The sequence below is a fragment of the Dipodomys spectabilis genome, unplaced genomic scaffold (assembly GCF_019054845.1).
Source record: "Dipodomys spectabilis isolate Male_0828 unplaced genomic scaffold, ASM1905484v1 ptg000017l, whole genome shotgun sequence".
NCBI lineage: Eukaryota > Metazoa > Chordata > Mammalia > Rodentia > Heteromyidae > Dipodomys > Dipodomys spectabilis.
This window is the reverse complement of record NW_024870694.1, coordinates 8,846,288-8,869,023: the sequence shown is the minus strand read 5'-3', so window position 1 is coordinate 8,869,023 and position 22,736 is coordinate 8,846,288. Positions and strand designations below refer to the sequence as shown.

The 22,736-nt window shown below is 40.5% G+C and overlaps 1 protein-coding gene across 1 annotated transcript in view; it reads left to right on the top strand.

Moving 5' to 3' along the window:
* Positions 1–22,736, top strand: part of Heg1 (heart development protein with EGF like domains 1) — a 91,465-nt gene that overhangs the window by 37,409 nt on the left and 31,320 nt on the right. The window contains exons 6-12 of the mRNA XM_042668249.1: positions 4,074–4,304; positions 4,898–6,223; positions 7,543–7,659; positions 8,237–8,356; positions 14,274–14,377; positions 18,365–18,423; positions 18,666–18,826. Of these exons, the coding sequence (XP_042524183.1) occupies positions 4,074–4,304; positions 4,898–6,223; positions 7,543–7,659; positions 8,237–8,356; positions 14,274–14,377; positions 18,365–18,423; positions 18,666–18,826 (2,118 nt within the window). The remainder of the gene's footprint in view (positions 1–4,073; positions 4,305–4,897; positions 6,224–7,542; positions 7,660–8,236; positions 8,357–14,273; positions 14,378–18,364; positions 18,424–18,665; positions 18,827–22,736) is intronic.

The following is a 22,736-nucleotide window of genomic DNA, read 5'->3' as shown; positions in this document are numbered from 1 at the left end:
AGAAGTGTACCCTGGGGAAGTGGGACAGAGGGAATTAACAATGTGTATGATCTTCTTAGTACTAAATTTTATTTTATTAATGCAAACTAAAGCATACACTGATGATAATTCTATTAGAAATTACTTTTTATTTATAGGCTCACACCTAGCTACTCAGGAGGCTGAGATCTGAGGATTTCTGTTCAAAGCCAGCTGGAGCAGGAAAGTCCATGAGACTCTTACCTCCAGTTAAAATTCTGGAAACTGTGGCGCAAGTGGTAATGCTAGCTTTGAGCAAAAAATCTCAGGGACCTGAGTTTAAGCCCCAGAACCAGCATATACACACACTAAAATAATTCCTAGCCGGGTGCTTGTGGTTCACACCTGTAATCCTAGCTGCTTAGAAGACTGAGATCTGAGATCACAAGCTACTCAGAAGACTGAGATCTGAGGATCACAATTTGAAGCCAGCTCAGGCAGGAAAGTCTGAGAGATGCTTATCTCAATTAACCACCAAAAAGCTGTAAGTGGAACTGTGGCTCAAGTGATAGAACACTAGCCTTGAGCAAAAAAGCTCAGGGACAGTGTCCAAGTACCAAATATATATATTTATATATATATGATATATGTATATGTATATCTTCTTATGGACCATTAGTTTCATTATTCCCAGGCCATTCTTCTAGACTGTTGACACAGGTCTTTCTATGTGTCCCTTTTATTTTTCTGCTACATATAAGAAGCTTTTAATCCTGCCTCACACACAACCCAGGGATTTCTGTGTCCATGTCTTCCCATTCTTTGTTCCAGATCTTTCAGGAAATTCATCAAAAAGAAAGCCATCTTTCTTTTAAAACAGTTTTGAGATACAAAATTTGATACAAATTGTCTGAGATAATTTTTCCATTTAAAGTATACTTTTTTTTAGAATATCCACAAAGTTGTGCAACCATCACTATTGTCTTAATTCCTAAACATCTTTATCACTCCACGGTAGTAAAAACTTATATTCACCAGCACTTGCTTCCTGGTCTACTTTCCTTCTAGCCCCTGGAAACCACTTACTTTCTTTCTATAGATTTACTTATTCTATACATTTCTTAAAACATGGAATCATATGCCAGGTGCTGGTAACTCACTGCCTGTAATCCTAGCTATTCAGGAGGCTGAGATTTGAGGACCATGGTTTGAAGTCAGCCAGGGGCAGGAAAGTCTATGAGACTTTTATTTCTAATTAACTACCAAAAATGTCAGAAGTAGAACTGTGGCTCTATTGGTAGAGTGCTAGCCTTGAGAGGAAAAAAAAAAAAGCTCAGAGACAGTGCCTAGGCCCTGAGTTCAAGCCCCAGGACCAACACTTATACAAAAGGAATCATATAATACATTGTCTTTTGTGACTTTCAGGTCTTACAATGTTCTCAAGATTCACTCATGTTGTAGTATGTGTCTTCATTTCTTTTATAGCCTCATAATACTCAGTAGTTATATACTTTCACCAATTCATAGATGTTTTATGTTGTTCTTTCCTTTTGGCTAGTATTAATAATGTTCCCTTAAGCATTCTTGTGTGAATGTTTTATATAGACATGTTTTCCCTTGGAATTTCCAGCTATATGGTAGCACCATTTTTAAGCTTTTGAAACCTACCAAACGGTTTACTAAAGTGGCTGCGCCATGTTATGCTCCTATTAGAAATGCACAATTGTTCCAGTGTCCCCTATCTTCACAAATACTTGTTACTGTTGATCTTTTTTAATATAGCCACCTTAGTGAGTGAAGTGGTATCTTACTGATTTTGATTTGCATTTCTCAGCTGAGTAATGATGTCATATGGTTTACTGCTCTTTTGTATATCTTCTTTGACCATATCTATTCAATTGGCTGTCTTGTTATTATTAAGTATAAGAGTTCTTTGTATATTCTGAATACTAGTCTCTTATCAGATATATAATTTCAGGTATTTTATCCTATTCTAAGGCTTGTCTTTTTAGTTTTTGGATAGTATCACTGAAGTACCTAAGATTTAACTTGTAGTAGTTTTCAATTCTTACTCCTTTACCACTAATTTTATTTCCTCCATATGAGACTCTGTTATTCAAGAAATGACCATTTGTTACTTCTTATGTAACATGAAAAAAGAACATGCTGGGTGCTGGTGGCTCACACTTGTAATCCTAGCTACTCAGGAGGCTGAGATCTGAGGGTTGGTAATCAAAGGCAGCATGGACTGAAAAGTCCCCATGAGACTCTTATCTCCAATTAACCAATCAAAAACCAGAAGTGACACTATGGCTCAAGTGTTAGAGTGCTAGCCTTGAGCACAAAGAGGCTCAGGGGCAGTGCCTAGGTACTGAGTTCAAGCTCCACAACAACCAAAAAAATAAATAAAGTAACACTTATAGGTAGAGGACTCTTATACTTTTTTATGTCTGTGCATGGGGAAAAGGTGATTTTAGTGTAGTCAGATTTGGGATTCAGTGGGTTTTTTAAAAGGAAAAAAAAAACATGTAAGAAGTAGGTCTCAGTCTTGAAATGATCTCAATGTGGTGAACACAATGCTTTATCTCCTTTCCTCTGAATCACACAAAGCTGACACAAACTACAGTCTGGACTTTCGGAGTTTATTCTTTTTTCTAGGTTCAGATTTGGATCCTCTGTCTCAAGTCATGACTCTGTTAGGCCTACAACTCTGATAATGTTTACTTAACAGAGTATATAAGATCTTTTTGTCCAAAATCCCTTTCTCTTTCTCCAGAGAAATTATGCCCAAAGTCTCTCCTGGTTGATTCCCAACGGTCTCCAAGCTCTTCAGCCTGCTTCAGGTCACCTCTCAGGTCACCCAGAGCTATTGCTCTGGGTCACTGGATGTCCTGTCCCCATGCTCATCCTTGATTCTCAATTCAAATCTATCCTGAAATGAATTTACCTACCACTCAATTTTACATCCATTTTCCACCAAAACATGTCCATGAAAATACTAAGAGGGTCCCTTATTCATTATAGGAAATAAGAACTAGGAAGAGTTCCTTTTCTCAGAGCCAGACTATGAAGAGTCTAAGCCAAGAACTGGACTTCACTTTGGTGAAGTCTCTGAAAAGGGTTTATTTGATAATTAAATATAATGGTCTAGGCTAATATATTTGGTGTCAGGAGCTTGAACCCAGGGTCCTGTGCTCTCCTTTAGCTTTTTTCCTCAAGTCAGGTGCCCTTACAACTTGAGCTATACCTCCACTTCCAACTTTTTGCTGATTAATTGCAGCCAAGAGTCTCAGACTTTTCTGCCTGGGCTGGCTTTGAACTGCAGTCTTCAGATCCCAGACTTCTGAGCAGCTAGGTTTAGAGGCATGAGCCACCTGCCCATGGCAGTCGAGGCTCATTTTTAAGATTAACTTTTAAGTTTCATAGCATTCAACCTATAACCCCCAAAGGGGGAAAAGGATATTTATTCTTGTGTCACTTTAGTCAATAAAACAAATACATGAAAACACACATACCTTTAGCTTTAACTTCCAAACACACTCTACTTCTTGGTCATGTGCTAACACTATAAGACATGCCCCAGAGGTCCCCCCAGGGATTTCTCCCAGGGCCTTCCTTATCCCAATATTTAAAGCCCCAGCATCCTTGTCTATCCCCCATCAATTCTTCTCCCCTTCCACCACCAATTTCTCTCCTATAAACTCTGAAAGTATCACCGAGCAGAAATCCAGTCGTGGTCCTGTTTGCTGGACTAGTAAACTTTCCCATCCATTCAGGCTACCTGAACAGGGGCTTCATGCCAAGTTCCTCTGCAGATACAGACTCTGAAACCCCTCCCCTTTTTTGTGCCAGTCTGGGGCTTGAACTCAGAACCTGGGTGCTGCTCCTGAGCTTTTTTTTCACTCATGATTGCTAGTCTACCACTTGCGCCACCACCCCCCTTCCGGCTTTGTGGTGGTGAACTGGTGATGAGGCGCATGGATTTTCTTGCCTGGGCTGGCTTCGAACCCAGATCTGGCGCTCTCCGCATGAGTCACTGGGGCCCAGTCTTTGGGCGCTCACGGCTCAGGATGCCAGGCTCCGTGTTAACCCACCACCAACCTCTCCTTTTGCAGCTCAGGGCCACGCTCCTCAGGTAGGAGAAAGAACGTCCGGGTGGCGCCCCCGCAGCGGCGCGCACACCTCAGCAACGCTCGCCGGAAGTGGAGAGCAGCGCACGCTGCGGTCTCTCAGCTTCACCGACGCCTCTGCGGACGCGGGAGCGCGCGCAGCCCAGCGCGGGAACGTGACGGACCGCTCGGGCCTGCTGTCTCTGCCGCCCGCCGCCGCCGTGCCTGCTCTCGGAGGTGGGGTGCCTGCTTCCTCACGGACACTCCGTTTCCCAGGGCTGGGGTGATGAAGGTGCCAGGCGACCCAGGAAGAACCCTAAAGCTCCTTAGCCGGGAGAACTTTCTGGAGGTTCCTCCTCAGGAAGACCACAGGCTTAACCCTCCCCCACCCCCGCCTGAGCCATCTGCTCGGGCCCCAGGCTTACAATAAGACCAGTCTGGAAAAGGAGTATGTCGTGGTAAAACTGGGAGGGTTTTCCTTTTGCTACTTGAGGACAAATAGTTATTTAGGGACTTAAGAGCCTTTTCGAGGGCGCAGCTTGCTTTTTTGGGAAAGGAATATGGACCTTTTTCTTAATTTTAGGACCCTGCTCCCCTCCTCTCTTTTATCACTGCTTGCGCTAAGCATCTACTCAGAGCAGACACTGATTGTGCTTAGCCTTCCCAAATTGTCTTTACCCAGAATGCTCACGTTTGGAAATCACCCTTTCCCAGACCAAACATTTCACCTGCTCGAGTTGGTGGGTACATGGCTGCAAGTCTTGGTTTATAACACCTGTGCCAAAGATTTCTTGGTTCCTTGACCTGACTTTGTTTCTTTTCCATTGTAGTCACTGGACTCAGCTATGGTGGTATAAGTGGCACGGATACTGAACAAAGGACTTCCAGTGACCACACAGACCACACTTACGTTTCATCTACTTTCACCAAAGGAGAACGTGCATTACTCTCCATTACAGATAATGGTTCATCCTCAGACATTAGTGAGAGCTCAACTTCTTATATTAAGATCTCAGACTCTCCCTACTTAGACTACACTTCTTCTGCTCAGATGCAGACTGAGAGAAATAACATCTCATCCTATGATGGAGAATATGCTCAGTCCTCCACTGAGTCACTGGTTCTGGGTACATCCAACCTTCCACACTACACATCCACCATTAATATGCCAAATACCTTGGTTCTTCTGGATGCCAGGACTGAATCTATTGGTGACTCATCTTCTTCAGGGTCCCCTTTGCCTCTGCCCTCAGTGTCACAATCGCACCAGTTGGACTCATCAACTTTACCATCAACCAGGGCCTTTACACATCAACTGAAATCTACCTCGGAGCCCTCTACACCTTTGGCTTCCTCAACACCACCTTTACCAATGGAATCTACCCATATCTCACTTTCTGTCTCACAAACAGCCTTATCACATTCATCTTCAATTCCAATTCCCCCTGGAACGAGGGAGACACCTGTGACTTTAGTTCAGACATCAACAGTAGCATCATCCTTAGCAATTTCTCATAGTGGTCAAACAGCAGACCCCAAGAACCAGAGCACCCAAGAGAAAATCATCACAGAAGGAAAGTCACCAAGCCTGGTGTCTGTGCCTACAGAGTCTACCAAAGTTGTAACAGTGAGCTTTCCTTCAGGGGTTCCTTTGCCCCCAGCCTTAGCAGAATTCTCCACCAACCCAACCCTTCCAGCCATGAGCACCAGTTTAGTCCAGATGTCTTCAGCATTGGCAGCCACCACTCTTCAGTCTGGTCACCCTTCTGTGACTAGTCCCAGCACCCTATCAAACAAAGAAACTCCAGTCCCTGATCTTGTAACTGTACATACTACATCTGGAAGACAACTCTTGCCAACCCACCCTGAAACTCGAGTGCCACAAATCTCAACAGAAGGTGCCATCACAACAGAAAGAAACCAAGTACATATAGATGATACCACAAGAGTGATCCCTGTGACTAGTGTACCTACATCAGCAAAAGAATCAACCACAAAGCTTGACATGGATGCATATAGCCCACCATTACATTTCCTCAGAACATCTCCTCAAACCACAGATGTTTCTACAGCTAAAGAGTTGACTGCTAAATCTACAACCTTTACTGCTCAGAGCACCACACAGTCACTAATAGCATTGCCACTTCCAACCTCAGGTAAAGTGCATCTTATAAATACATGTTGATTGCTAAACCCTGCCAAACACTGAGAATTCCATGGGGCTTGGGATTCAAATGAGTATGGGGCATTGGCTTGTATTTGAATAGCTTCTGGGGGTTTTTTTGTTTGGTTTTGTGGTTGTTAATTTTTTGTGCTAGTGTTCATGAGGTATATTATTTACTTACATAGGTGATATGCTTTTATAGATGATTTGGGGTAATATTTAAAGTAGAATATTACCATAGTTAGGTTAGCCCATTTTCAGGATTATTCTTTTGGCATGAGGACTCGACTTTGTCTTCCTTTTCTTTCTCCCGTTGCTTTCTTTATTGCAGATGATGGCTTTATGAAGAGGTATTACATAACTAGAATGTGACACTACCAACTACAATAGGATAAAACAGAGTTCTGGACATTGCTCTTGGGACTGCCAGTCCAAGATGACATTGAAGTCTTTGTGTCATAATGGTTTATGAATTTATGTAGGGCACATTTTTACATTATATAAAGAGAAGAGGACATTGTAGTGCTCAGCTCTGGTCCTTTTCTAAATGATATATGAAAGCTTAGTTACATTTGGAGATTTTTGGGTAAAAAGTTACAATGTTTTTTTGTGGTTTTTTTTTTTGTTGTTGTTGTTGGAGTTGAACTCCATAGGAGTTCGTAGGAGTTGAACTCAGGGCATGGGAGCTGTCCCTGAGCTCTTTTGAGCTCTTTTGAGCCACAACACCACTTCTCGTTTTCTGGTGGTTAATTGGAGAAAAGAATCTCATGGACTTTTCTGCCTGGGCTGGCTTTGAACTATGAACCTCAGATATCACCTTTCTGAGTAGCTAGGATTACAAGCATAAGCCACCGATGTCCAGCTACTATGATTTCAATATAGAAAGTCCAGGAGAAAGGCAAAATATCATAGATACACATATACACAGTATAGTAAATCTTGCCACATGTGTAATTGAAATGGTCATTGATTCAAATAGAACTTTCTGAGTAGCACAAGGGCAATATAATCATCAATTCTGAACTGGATAACCTGTATACTACATTTGCTTGAACCAGTTCTCATATTCAAGGATCCAACTGTCTAACACTTACATATAGTCACAAAATAAAACCAAACCAATACCTAGTCTTATTGCCATGTCTTCTGAACCTCTTGGGATCCAGTTTTATTTTAGTAGTGTGCATTTTCAGGGCAAGTAAACAGAAGTAAGCAAGACTCAAATATTAACTCAGAGAAATAAATATTTACCTAGAGCTGTTTTTACATTGTCTGTGTGATTAACTCTTGTTATTCCTGGTGTGTTTTTAGTTAACAGCTGTGCCACAAATCCTTGCCTTCACAATGGTGAATGCATTGAAGATCTCACTGATCACGGTTACCGATGTGTGTGCTCACCTTCCTGGCAAGGGGACAACTGTAGTGTGGGTAAGAGAAAAAGAAATGGTACATTGTCTCATTGGATTATTCATTCAGTAAGCTTCTTATCTCTTCCAAGATGTGGAAGAATATGCCTTTAAATTAATGCTCTGCTTACTTTAGAGCTACTGACATGCCCTTGCCCTTACTGAGGCACCAACAGACTTCCTGATCTGGATCCATTCTTCAGGCTCCTTCTTCCTCTACTCGTCTACACTGGAGGACCTATAGCTCCCTAAGGATACAGGCACATTTGTGCTGTTGGCATTTACTGTGCTGGTGCCTAGCCTGGAATTACCCCCACTTAAAAGTCCTTCTAGTCTTAGTCTGGATGTTATTTGAAACTGCCCATAAGTGCCCAAAGTCTAGTACTTTCTCTGTATATCCAAATAATGCCTTGTATTTATAGTTAGTTGTGTATGTGGTTGTCTCTGACTCAGTGTAGTCAATCTCTTGAGGACAGTGGTGATCTCTTACTCATCTTTGGGACTGCACTGCACCTAGTGTCATTAGGTCCTTGGTAAGTACTTGCTATACTGGATGTCTGCCACAGACTCAATATGGTCTTGATTTTTTTCCTCTGTAGATGTAGATGAATGCCTCTCAAACCCCTGCCCACCCCTGGCCACGTGCAACAATACTCAGGGATCTTTTGTCTGCAGATGCCCAGTTGGGTACCAGCTGGAAAAAGGAGTATGTAATTTAGGTAAGACAGTCTACCTTAGAATTTGTTTTGTATCACAATACAGTTAATAAAATTATACGTATTATTTACTTCCTAATCATAAATACTTGTCCAAGAGGTAAAGCTAAGAAATAGAGGAAGAGGACATTTCTTACTATCTCCTATTATTGGAGCTATACAGCTTTGTATTTTTAATGTGCATTATATTTTTAATTTGAATGATATATTTTTGTAAACTTTATATCTTAAATGTCCTCCTATATTATAAAAATATTATATAGATTTTTTTTTAACGTAGGCCTTCATGCTTTCTCAGCTTTCTTGTGAGGCTGGCACTCTACCACTTGAGCCAGGTCTCTAGCCTGGCTGTTTTGCTGGTTATTTGGGAGATGTAGTCTCATAGACTTTTTTGCCCAGCTAGCTTAAACTATGATCCTCTAGATCCCAATATTCCGATTATAAGCATGACCCACTGGCATCCAGTTTATGCAAATATCTTAATGACTACATACATAATATGCTATCATTTGTGTATAACTTTATTAACTAATCTATTCTGTAGTTAAGGAGAAAAAACTAAAGGATATTCTAACTATAGTTTTTTTCTATAATGTCCATCTTTTTTTTACATTAACAACATTTGTTGTACAATGTTTCATTGTGTGGAATTTCTACACAAATATTCAATATGAATATCCCATCAACTTCTCTCCCATCCCACTCCCCCTTCTTAAAACAATAGCAACAAGTTTCATTGTTTCATTTTCATAAATGCCAATAAACTACTTTGACCATACTCATCTTAATTCACCCTTTCTGTTAGCTCTTCTTCCTCCCACTGGTGTCCACACCATCAGGTCCTGTTTCAATTTCCTATTATTTATTTTCTTACTTTCTTTTCAGTGTGCATTTCACCAAAGGTTTCACTGTGGCATTTCAATTGTGTATAAATTATGTTTTGCTCAAAATAGTCCTCTCTGTTGCTATGTTTGTTTTTTTGCTTATTTTCTAAAAAGTGTTTTAGAGGGAGAAAAGAAAATCAAATCCAGATTGTCTAATCATATTCACACCTCCTTTCTTCCTCTCCTCTTCCCTCCCTTCCTCATCCTTGGGTTTGAACTCAGGGCCTGAGTACTGTTCCTGAACTTCTTTTGCTCAAGACGAGCACTTTGCCACTTGAACCACAGCTCTACTTTCGGCTTTTTGGTAGTTTATTGGTAGTTTATCTCATGGACCTTCCTGCCCAGACTGGCTTTGAACCACATTCATCAAATCTCAGCCTCCTGAGTAGCTAGGATTACAGTTGTGAGCTACTGGTGCTGAGGTCATTCTTTACATTTAAAAAAAAAAAAAAAAAAAGATCTTCATGTTGTTACCCACAGGCTAATACATTTCAACCAAGCCACTACTATAATTGTATAGTAGGCTGTCTGTCATATTTTGTTCCTAGTTTGGTAAATTCATGAAGCTTGTTGATTTTAAACACAAACTTTTTTAACCTTAAGGCTAAAAAGGAGATAGACAAACCAAATGAAAACTGAGGCCCTTGTCAAACTGCTAAATAGGCAAGTTTTTATAAGTTCTTTGTCTTTTACAGCAGTGTGTTAATTTATAAGAGCTTTTTTAGAAAGGGGTAACAAGTTCAACAAGAATTGTACTCACTGCCTTACATATGTAACTGTAGCCCCTCTGTACATCACCTTGACAATTAGTAATAATAATAATAGCTTTCATCTATACTGGGCATGGTCCTTGATAAGATGCTGAATTTAATATGAGAAATAGAATTTCTATGCTGGATAAGGAAATTGTCAGGTAACATGACTCATCTTGAGTCATCTTAAATTGCCCAGTATGGTACTTAACACACAAAAACTGCTCAGTGAATACTTTTTTGAGAGCTAATGTCCTTTGAAAGCATTATCTGCATGGATTCTTATTACCTGTAGGTGGGAGGAACTTTTTTTTTTTTTGGGTCCGGTCATGGGGCCTGAACTCTGGGCCTGGGCGCTGTCCCTCAGCTCTTCAGCTCAAGGCTAGCACTCTACCACTTGAGCCACAGCGCCACTTCCAGCTTTTTTCTTATGTGGTGCTGAGGAATCAAACCCAGGGCCTCCAGCATGCAAGGCAAGTGCTCTACCACTGAGCCACCTTCCCAGCCAGGTGGGAGGAACTTTTTAAGGAAGCGTGGCACCCTACTAAAATAACAGTTGAATTTTGAAAGTTGTTTTAAAATACAAGAATTGAACACTATTTTAAGATAAATAATCTAGAAATGTAGGTATCAGTCAAAATCAAGAATTAGTCTAATAATGTACTTGCATTTGGGTAACCTGTTTCATTTAGACATACTCTATTAAGAAATTAGCTAAGAATTTCCAGTTTTGTTTGGGTTCCTTTGATAGTTTTTGTGTTGTTTTTGTTCTTTTGTTTATTTCGTTTTGAGTCAGGGTCTCACTAGATAACCCTGGCTGAGCTCCACCTCATGATCCTCCTACCTCAGCCACTTGTACTAGATTCAAATGCCTGGTTTCTTTTTTTTCTTTTATTTCCTTTAAGAAGTTGTACAAAGGAGTTGCCATTTAACAAAACAGTTTATTATTACAATATATCTTGATCAGTGTCACCCCATTCAGCATTCTCACCCATCCCTCTCTTACATTGGATTCTTGACTGCATTTCCCTCCTCTTCTCCTCTCCCTTTATCTACCTCTTCCTTCTTTACTCCACCCCATCACTTTTGAGTACCTGCTTCCTGGTGTATTTTGCTGCACTTTGGTTTTATTGGCAAAGTGAGCAAACAGAGAAGCCACATTTTGAGAGGTCGAATTAGGAGGGTATTAGAAGGCAAGTGACCACAGGCAGATTCTTGTCGCAAAAATCTGAAGCCCTGAGAATACACTTACCACTGTCAGAAAACTGAGCATGAGAGCTGGAAAGGGGAGAAGAAGCAGAAAAACAGTATCGACATACCAGATCAGTTCCAATGGAGAGCTGAAGCAGAATGCCATGGTGACTGGAGAAGAGACAGGACATAGACACACCTGTGCCATAAGAGCTTTCCATTTCTTTACAAATGGTACAATAGCATTCTTTCTAATGATGAATCATCCATTGAGGGCCATCTGTGCTGATTCCATACCTTGACTATGCTGCAATAAGCATGGCTGTATTGGTGGGTTTACTGTATTCTAATCTTTTGGGTAAATGCCCAGGAGTGGAATTACTGGATCATAGGGTAGTTCATGTTTATTTTTTGAGGAACCTCTACACTGTTTCCCAGAGTGGTTGAACAAGTTTACATTCCCACCAGCAGTATATTAGAGTTCCTCTTGGCCTCATCCTCACCAGCATCTGTTATTGTTTGTTTTCTTGATAATAGACATTCTAACTGGCTGAGATGGAATCTTTATTGTTTTGATTTGCATTTCCTTTATGGCCAGAGATGTTGAACATGTCTTTCTGTGTTTATTGTCCATTTTTACTTCTGAGAAACATTAGGGCTCTTGGGCACAGGTAGGAATTTTCTGAGTAAAGATCCAGAAGCACAGCAAATCAAAGAAAGACTTGATAAGTAGGACTACATCAAACTGAAAAGTTTCTGATTGCAAAGGATAGAACCAAGAAGCTAAAAAGACAGCCTACAAAATGGGAGAAGATTTTTCCAGCTATACATTAGACAATACCTAATATCCAGTGAACTTAAAAATTAAACCCTCAAAAAACCAACAACCAAGCTGGGTGCCAGTGGCTAACACCTATAATCCTAGCTACTCAGGAGGCTGAATATGAGGATCACAGTTCAAAGCCAGCCCAGGCAGGAAAGTCTGTGAGACTATCTCCAATTAACTACCAGAAAACCAGAAGTAGTGCTGTGTCTCAAAGTGGTAGAGCACTATCCTTGAGCAAAAAAGCTCAGGGACAGCTCCCAGGTCATGAGTTCAAGCCCCATGGCAAGCACACACACACACACACACACACACACGCGCGCGCCACCACCACACCCCCGCCCTCCCCAACAACCCAATTAATAAATGGGCTCATTTGCTAAGGAGAATCTTCTCAGAAGAAGAAGTAAAAATGATCAATAGACACATCAAATGCCTGGCTTCTAATGCCTTGGGCCATACCTATGGCTATGAGCTTCAATTTCATCTATAAAGTCAAAAAGCGGTATCATTTAACATTAACATTGGTGTTCAAACTCTTAGACTAGATTGAAAGCTATGAAAATACAAAGTAATAATTATGAATCTCTCAAAAATTAACCTAGCTGGTATAGAGAAATTTGAAGTACAACTCTTTTCCACAATTATGTAACTGCAAGCATGAAAATACAAATGTCTTCAGAGAAATCCCTGCCTGGAAAGAGAGCAGGGTTTAGGAAGAGACTGATAATCTTTCATGATGAAAATCTAACATCTGTCATGTTTGTGTACCTAAAGTTTATACTAGTGATGTACCTCTATATGTAGGATCTGGGTAAGAAGCTAGGTATGTGAGGTAAAGATGAACTGGTTGGGTAACTGTTCTGGAAGCCTGTGTGCCACATCTCACAAGGTAGCACAGATTTAGAGGAGAGCAGCTCCATTGTGTTAATAATCATCTTTCCCTTTTCAAGTCATTTAGCTTCATTGTTCATAAACATCAGAGGAACATGCAAATTAGAACATGCTGAAATGCTTTTATTTGTCCAAAATGTTTTCAAAGAGCTCCCTGCTGCTCAGAAAGAGTCCTAAGCAGCTGGCTTCCCTGAACTGTGGAACAAGCAAAAAGATGTTAAATAAGGATTAAGGGCTTTAGACAGCTAACTAGAAGATGTTAAATGTTTTCCCTAGCTCATTTGTGGACCTTTTTCTTAATTCCACATGCAAGCTTCCCATGAAATAGCAGCTTCATGGACTTCTGTGTTTTGGGTTATTTTTCTTCTGTCCAGAAGGAAAGATAAGAATTTAATATAATGGAAGATAAGAGCCAGATATAAAGCAGGCTGTGCTAATTTTTGGTTGTCTGCCCATTTGTAAGCCCCATTCCCCTCAGGCCCAATCAGCACAAATTGGTGTTAACTAGAATCTTATTTTATGAGTGAAATGGACCTTGAAAATAGGGCTGCTTTTTTTTTTTCATTTCTGAACCCAACAGTGTCTTGAATATGGATTGCTTTCATTATGTGGCTTATAATCATGAAGTCTGGCAGCCCCCTAGAGCATAAGCCCATGACAAATGTTTGGCAAATTTCTGAGTAATTCTTTGGTTATCTTCAGAATAACAGATACCTCAGGGGCAGAGGCTATAGTGAAAACTTCTTTAAAGGTGGATGCATATGAATTTGAATGTTGATTTTGGCTGGATGATCTTTCTTGGGAACTTACCTGATTTGTAGAAGTCTCTTTTATCAATGATAAAATGGACATTTCCTGTGAATAAGAATAAAGGGGGTTCCTTGAAGATGGCTTTAATGAGGAAGGAAACTGAAGCACCTCCTTGAAGCGAAGGGCTTAACTTTGTTAAAAGACTGGGAAATAAGTGCTTTCCTTGGTTTAAAGTCTTATAAGGCTGACAAGCAGTTTTAGTGTACGGTGCCATTAGCTCCTCCCTTCCTGTTAGGATTATGTTGTTTAAGCCAACACATCTTCTTTGCTACATTGTCACTGAGCATCTATTACATGATGACTATTTGAGGGGCATCAAGAAGGCTTCTTCCAGCAGCACTTGCAAATACACAAAAAGTCGTAGGAATCTCCCTCACAAAGGTTCACTCAATCTTATGCTCCCTTTGCCAGGGGATCCTTTTGTTGTATTTCTAGAATCTAGAAGAGGCACAGGGCAGTTGAGATTGTTCTGTGGGGAAACTAAATGTAGCTAGGGCAGAGGTAACACATAGCCATGCATAAGTTGATCTGTTGTGTGGCCTAACACATATTATTTTCGTTTCCAGTTAGAACCTTCGTGACAGAGTTTAAATTAAAGAAAACTTTTTTCAATACTACTGTGGAAAAACATTCAGACCTACATGAAGTAGCAAATGAGATCACCAAAACGGTAAGTTTCCTGAAAGGCCTGTTCATACTAGTCCTTTGGTTCCAAGATAGAGTCATTCAAAGCTGGGAAGTGCTTAGGGTCTCCCATACCCATATTTCCAGGGCTCCTTTCCTTTGTGTTTGGAAAGGAAACTTCATAAAATTAAAAAGCCTTGGAAACAGAAGTAAAGTATTAAGACCTTGTGGTATCCAGAAGTATTTCTTTAGGTGCATCATCACATGTAGTTTTTTCTGTTACGGTGTTTCTTTTCCATATACATAGGTATAACCATGGCTAGATAACCTACACCAAGGAGTGTGAGTAAGAGGAAAGAACCACAAAATCTTAGTGTCCTGTCTGCTGTTGATCTGCAGTGTGAATTTCTCACTGTGTTTGAGGATATTGGGGAAAGTGACCCACTTTTTTTTCCTCAAAGGAATGCTAGAAGCTTAACATTAATCCTGATTATCAAGGGCTTAAGAACTCACTGTATAGATTATCTAGGTCCTTTAACTCTACTCCCTACTCCTTTGCCATTTTTTAGTATGGGATTTGAGATCAGGGCCTCAAACTTGGTAAATACTTACTCTACCTTTTGAACCATTCTCAGTGCCTTTTTGCATTGGTTATTTTCAAGATAGGGTCTCACTTTATGCCCCAGGCTAGCAATCCTATTTGTGCTTCTGTTTGTTGGTAGGATGGCAGGCGTACACCATTATGCCCAGCTATTGATTAAGATAGAGCCTTGTAAACTTTTATATTCAAGATGGACTCAGCCCATCATCCCTCAATCTCTGCTTCCCAAGGAGCTAGGCTATCACAGTGCCAGGCTAGGCTACACCTTCCCTCTTTTCCTGTTTTTTTTGTTGTTGTTGTTTGTATTTGTTTTTTTTTTTAATTGGGCAAATGAAAAAAAAATTGACAGTCAAAATCAGATAATTCATCTTGTTTTCAACTACTACCCAAGTCAAATATTTGGTGTTCAGAAAATTAAGATTTGCTACTAATTGATTTGGGGTGAGGATGGTATTTGGAAGTTGAACTTAGGGCTTCACACTTGCTACATAGCCACTCCAGATGCCCAGACTAATTGATTTCAAATTTCTATTTTACTTGCTCTTTATAAGTTAGAGTTGGTATATTAGCCATGAATTATGTTCCTATAGGACTGTGAATTTTATTTGTGTAAGGGACAGTCTAATTTCATTTCTTTATCTATTAAGTTTCTACTCTGTGACAGGGCCCATGCCAGCTAGCTCACTCCCATATGATCTTTGTAGATGACACACTGACAAGTTCTAGAAGCTACTGATATCACCTAATCTCTACAGAGCAGGTGCACAGTTGGGGAACAGTCTACTAAGTCACCTTTACTACCAATACCTATTGCAAGTTCGAGAACCCCTAAGACCATTCTGTTTCAGTAATTCACCTGAATGATCCACTGATCTTACTGAAAGCTATTATCTGTCATGATTGGCTTTATTGCAGCAAAAAATTACAGGTTAAAATCAGACAAATGGCTGGGTGCTGGTGGCTCACACCTGTAATCCTAGCTACTCAGGAGGCTGAGAGATCTGAGAATTGCAATTTAGAGCTAGCCTAGGTAGGAAAGCCCATGAAACTCTTATCTCCAATTAACCACCAGAAAACTGGAAGTGGCGCTGTAGCTTAAGTGGTAGAGTACTAGCCTTGAGCTGAAGAGCTGAGGGATAGCACCCAGGCCAGAGTTCAAGCCCCACGACCTACAGAAAAAAAATACAAATGAAGATATGTATGGAACTGAGTCCATGATGGTTCTACATGCAGAGCTTCTAGTTGTTCTTTCCCTGTGCAAGTATGGACAGGGGTAATGTTTCTCAGCAACAGTGAATGATAATATATGTGACACGTTGCCAACACGGAGCTTACTTGAGTGTTGGTTGGTATCTGAAACCTTTGTTTGGCCTCTGTCACATAGGCAAAGTTGACCGCTAATGTGGCTGAACATGTACTGCTTTATCCAAAACCCCTGCAACATATCACGTTGTTATATTTTATGGCATGGTCTAGGGTCCCTATGCGTTTTTATCAGGCACAATACTTCAGGGCTTAGAAATTATCTTGCTAGCTGGTGGCTCACGCCTGTAATCCTAGCTACTCAGGAGGCTGAGATCTGAGGATCACGGTTCCAAGCCAGCCAGGGCAGGAACTTCTGTGAGACTCTTTTTATTTTATTTTATTTTATTTTTTTTTGTCAGCTGTGGTGCTTGAACTCTGGGATTGGGTGCTGTCCTGAGCTCTTTAGCTCAAAGCTAGCGCTCTATCACTTGAGCCACAGCTCTACTTCCAGTTTTCTGGTGGTTGATTGAAGATAAGAGTCTCACAGACTTTCCTGCCCGGGCTGGCTTTGAACCATGATCCTCAGATCTCAGCCTCCTGAGTAGCTAGGATTACATGTGTGAGCCACCAGCACTCAGTTCCGTGAGACTCTTTATCTCTAATAAACCACCAGAAGTAGCACTATGGCTCAAGTGGTAGAGTGCAGGCCTTGAGCTGAAGAGCTCAGGGACAGCACCCAGGCCCAGAGTTCAAGCCCCATGACTGACAAAAAATAAAAAAAATTATTTTGGACATAACCTCTCTTTGGGCAAGGTTAAATTCTTTACTGTTTATGTCAGCTAGCCCTGTGCCAAATATTGTCATTCCACTACTGCTTCCTCTTGACTACGCTGTATAGCTAGATACTTCCTTCCAAGTTAAAGTTAGTCTATAGGGATTTAGAACCCAATGCAGAGGTATAGTCTCACATTATAAAAAGTGCAGTGACTTGATTGACTTAGTTGCTTTTTGTCTTGTTGGGTTTTTGGGGTTTTTTTTGCCCAGTATTACCATATAACTTATTGGTGATGTGACATACCTTGTCCCAAGCAACAATGAGAAATAAGCAGCAGCTAGGAAACTCACTCATAGAGTCTTTTCCAAGATGTCCTTCCATTCAACAATACCTGGAAAAGTTAATAATGAAATAAGAATGATGAGGGCTGGGAAGGTGGCTCAGTGGTAGAGCGCTTGCCTTGCATGCTCGAGGCCCTGGGTTCAATTCCTCAGCACCACATAAGCAAAAAGAAAAAAGCCAGAAGCGGCGCTGTGGCTCAAGTGGTAGAGCACTAGCCTTGAGCTGAAGAGCTGAGGGACAGCGCCCAGGCCCAGAGTTCAGGCCCCACGACCGAAAAAAAAAAAAATAAGAATGATGAATCTTTGCTATTAGACTAAAGCAATATTGTAAAAAGCCTTTGATAGCATTCTGTGCTTGACTTCATCTTTTGAAGAGTCAGAGAGCTTTGAGACATTGTTTTTGAAGACAGATGGGTCTTCATGGACAAGATATTGAGACCCACTATGCTCCAAAGAAGAGATCTCTAGCCACAGTGATGGAAGAAAGGATGAGGAAGCAGGCATGATAACTTTTTTCTCTGATCACTCTGAGAACACAAAGCAGGCACAGGGAGAAGTAGTTTTTAATTTGTTTTCAACGAAAGGGCCCTTGATCCATGTGATATAATTTCTCAGGGAAAGCCTTTTTGGGGAAGACCTATCTTTGAGTGAGGTCATTGTAGATTATGAGGGGATCTGTGTAGGGCTCAGCAGACCTGGGAGAGCCGGAAGAAGCTGTGCCTTCAGCGAACTTGTTCACTATGCAGCTTCCAAATACACAGTTGCTCCTTGGTGTTTTGAAACCCTGCGTCTTAGGAGAGATCTGCTCCTTTGAAGATGTTTTGCATCCTTGGTGCTGTTCTGAACATCACTTCCTGCCAAGATTTCCCCACTAATTTACTCTATCTCTCTGTTCCTTTGTACTCAGCAAACAACAAAAAGACATTTAAAAAGAGACATTGGTTCTGTATAAAGCTGCCTGTTGATAACTTGATGGCTGGAAAAATGCCTATTTTATCCTGAAATAAGGAATCAGTTTTTAGTCCAAGGCTTTTGTCTATCAGTTAATGACAGTCCTGTTCTTCTTTGCAGTTAAATGTGTGTTTTTCAACATTACCTGGTTATATCCGATCTACAGTTCATGCTTCTAGGTAAGAAATAGAATTATATTTCCTTTTGAACCAGCCTGTGGAAGCGGCGGCTGCTCTAACATGGGTGATAAAAACTGGGCTCTATTTTGACCAAACCACTGGGTAATCCAGGACCAAGGTCACTGGACCTTCATGCCCTCATATTCCCTCACTGGAGAATGGCAGTGACACTTAATTTCCAAAATCCCTGAGGACCGAATGCCATTTTAGGTTAACTAAAATCTCACAAACTTTTCCCTTAGGGAGTCTAGTATGGTGATGATCTCAGTGCAAGCCATGTTTTCCCTGGCCTCCAACGTGACACTGTTTGACCTGGCTGATGGGATCCAGAAATGTGTCAACTCCTGCAGGTCCTCTGCTGAGGTCTGCCAGCTCTTGGGGTCTCAAAGGAGGATCTTTAGAGGTAAGAGAGGAACTTTCCCTTATAGTCAGGCACAAACCTAGAGACAAACAATAAGACATTCAGAAATCAGGCCCAGGAAAGCTCACACAGGAACTTGTACTTGGAATGATTGTGAAACACAAGGCTTCATGAACACAGGCACACAAGGTTTTTGGTTTTTCTGGTTTTTTTTTTTTTCAAAAATTTTTATTGTGATTAAGTGGTTACATAATTCCCCAAATTTCACAGTATTGTGGGATAGTGATGCTTAGTTAAAGTCACAAACACATTTTAACTTTCATGAGGCAAATAGTCTATTGTAGTCTATAACATTTATGAGTTCTATGAGCTTTGACAATACAGTTATTTCTTCCACATTGAGTGATATGGGGGGGGAGGTCTGGTCGTGGGGCCTGATCTCTGGGCCTGGGCGCTGTCCCTCAGCTCTTCAGCTCAAGGCTAGAGCTCTACCACTTGAACCACAGCGCCACTTCCGGCTTTTTTCTTTTTGCTTATGTGGTGCTGAGGAATCGAACCCAGGGCCTCTTGCATGCAAAGCAAGCGCTCTATCACTGAGCCACCTTCCCAGCCTCTGTACATTTCTTTTGTTTTGCATAGCATCAGCTGTTCCCTCTTTCCCACTTGTTCCCTCCCTCCCATCGCTGCCATTGAGTTGCTTAGTTTGTTTTGATCAATGTCCAGTGCAGCTGATGGGTCCCGCTGTTGTATGTTTTTCCCTGATGCCCTCTAGTTCTGTGTCATCCTCCTGGTTTCCCTCTGGTGTGCACATACATACCATGTATGTGATCAGCAGCATGGGGTTATTTAGTAGTGATTTGACCAGATGAATGGAAGTCCTTTGTTTCTTAAGTCTTATTAATTTTGTCATATCACCTTATGTTTTAGATTTAACATCCACTTATCAGGGAGACCATGTGCCGTTTATCTCTTTGCTCTTAGTTTACCTCGCTCAACATGATTCCTTCTAGCTTCATCGATTTCCCTTCAAATGCCATTATTTTGTCCTTTCTAATGGCTGCATAATACTCCATTGTGTATAGATACCACAATTTTTGGATCCATTCATCTGTGATGGGACATCTGTGTTGTTTCCATATCCTGGCTATTGTGAACAGTGCTGCAATAAACATGGAGGTGCATGTGTCCTGTATACTGGTTCCTGTTGTTCAGGATAGATGCCTAGAAGTGGTATGACTGGGTCATAAGAGAGGTCAATCTTTAGCTTTCTGAGGACCCCCCAGACTGCTTTCCAAAGTGGTTGTATAAGTGTACATTCCCACCAGCAGTGTAATAGGTTCCTCTTTCTCCGCATTCCCCTCCAGCATTTGTCATTGGCTGACTTGAGGATGTAGGACATTCTGACTGGGGTAAGGTGGTATCTCAGGGTTGTCTTTATTTGCATTTCCTTCACCACCAGGGATGGTGAACATTTCCTCATGTGTTTCTTTGTCATTTTTATCTCTTCTTCTGAGAAGTCTCTTTTTAGTTCCCTTGTCCATTTAGTAATTAGGTTTGGGAGGGATTAGTTTCTTGAGTTCCCTGTATATACTGGATATTAACCCCTTGTCTGATATACTGCTGGTAAATATTTTTTCCCAGTTAGTTGGTTGTCTTTCTAGCTTGGTTGCTATAGCTTTAGCTGTGCAGAAACGTTTTATTTTAAGGTAGTCCCATTTGTCAAGTCTCTCTCCAATTTGTTGTGACCCTGGGACTGTTCAGGAAGTTCCTGCCTGTGCCTGTAAGTTCAAGTGTCTCTCCTACTCTGTCCTGCAGTAGTTTCAGAGATTCAGGTTTGATGTTAAGGTCTTTAATCCATTTTGAGTTAATGTTGGTACATGGTGATAAGCTGGGGTCCACTTTTAGTTTTCTGCGTGTGGCCACCCAGTTTTCCCAGCACCAGTAGTTAAAGAGGCTGTGTTTCTTCCACTGTATGTCTATGGCTACTTTGTCAAGTATCAGCTGACTGTAGGCATGTGGTTTTATTTCTGGATCTTCTATTCCATTGGTCTTCGGGTCTGTTTTTGTGCCAGGGCCATGCTGTCTTTGTTATTATGGCTCTAAAGTAGAGTTTGAAGTCCGGCATCAAGGTCCCTCCCATGTTGTCTTTTTTGCCTAGAATTGTTTTGGCTATTCTAGGTCTTTTGTTGTTCCATATGAATTTTTGGACTGTTTTCTGTATTTCAGAAATGTACGTCATTGGGATTTTAATAAGAATTGCATTGAATTTATATATTAATTTTGGCAGTATTGCCATTTTCACTATATTAAGTCTGCCTATCCAAGAGCATGGAAGGTCTTTCCATTTCCTTGTGTCTTCTATAATTTCTTTCTTTAAATTTTTATAGTTTTCATTAAATAGTTCTTTTACATCTTTGGTTAGGTTAATTCCTAAATATTTTATTTTTTTTGTGGGGGGGGTATTGTGAATGGGGTTGCTTCCTTTATTTTCCTCTCTGCTTGTATTGTACATTGTCAGTGTACAGGAAGGCAACTGATTTTTGTGGGTTGATTTTGTATCCTGCTACTTTGCTGAAGTGATTTATAGTTTCTAAGAGTTTGGGGATGGAGTTTTTGGGATCATGAAAGTATAGTATCATGTCATTTGCAAAAAGGGATAGTTTAGCTTCTTCTTTCCCTATGCGAATCCCTTTAATGTCTTTTTCTTGCCTTATTGCTCTGGCTAAGGGTTGAAGGACTATATTGAAGAGGAGTGAAGACAGTGGGCATCCTTGCCTTGTTCCTGATTTTAGGAGAATTGGTTGTAGTTTTTCCCCATTAAAGATAATATTGGCTATTGGTCTTTCGTATATGGCTTTTATTGGTTTAAGGAATATTCCTTCTATTCCTATTTTCTCCAGAGCTTTTAACATGAATGAATGTTGTATTTTATCAAAAACCTTTTCTGCATCTGTGGAGATAATCATGTGATTCTTGACCTTGACTCTGTTGATGTGTTGGATTACATTTATTGTTTTACATGTGTTAAACCATCCCTGCATCTCTGGGAAGAAGCCTACCTGGTCCTAGTGTATGATTTTTTTATGTGTTTTTGGATTCTGTTAGCTAGAATTTTGTTAAGGATCTTTGCATCTGTGTTCATCAAGGAGATTGGTCTGTATTTCTCTTTTTTGGTTGGGTCTTTGCCTGGTTTGGGGATGAGTGTGATACTGGCATCCTAGAATGAGTTTGGGATAGCTCCCTCTTTCTCTGTTTCTCTGAAGAGCTTGAGGAGTATGGGTATTAGTTCTTCTTTAAAGGTCTTATACAGTTCTGTTGTGAATCCATCTGGTCCTGGGCTTTTCCTTGTTGGAAGACTTCTGATTGCTTCCTGTGTCTCGTTGTAAGATATTGCTATACTTAATTGATTTACTTCTTTGCTCAGTTTGGGCAACTTGTTTTTCTCTAAAAATGCATCCATTTCTGCTAGGTTTTCTTTCTTTAGAGTATAATTTTTGAAAATAGTTCTTTATAATTGTTTGGATATCTTGGGTATTTGTTGTGATTTTTTTCATGACATCCCTGATCTTGTTAATTTGGGTTTCCTCTCTTCCTTTCATAATTAATCTTGCCAGAGGTCTATTAATTTTATTTTTTCAAAGAACCAGCTTTTTGTTTTATTAATTTTATTTATAATTTTATTTATCTCTTTAATTTCCGCTCTTAATTTGATTATCTGGCTCCGTCTAGTAACTTTAGGTTCCATTTTTTCATGTTTTTCTAGCTGTTTTAATTGCAACATGAGATTATTTACTTGGTCTGTCTCTATTTCTTGATGTGGGCACTGAGGGCGATAAATTTGCCCCTCAGGACTGCTTTTGCTGTGTCCCACAAGTTTCTTTGTGATGTGTCTTCATTTTCATTGAATTGTAGGAACTTTTTAATTTCTTCTCTAATTTCTTCTGTTACCCAG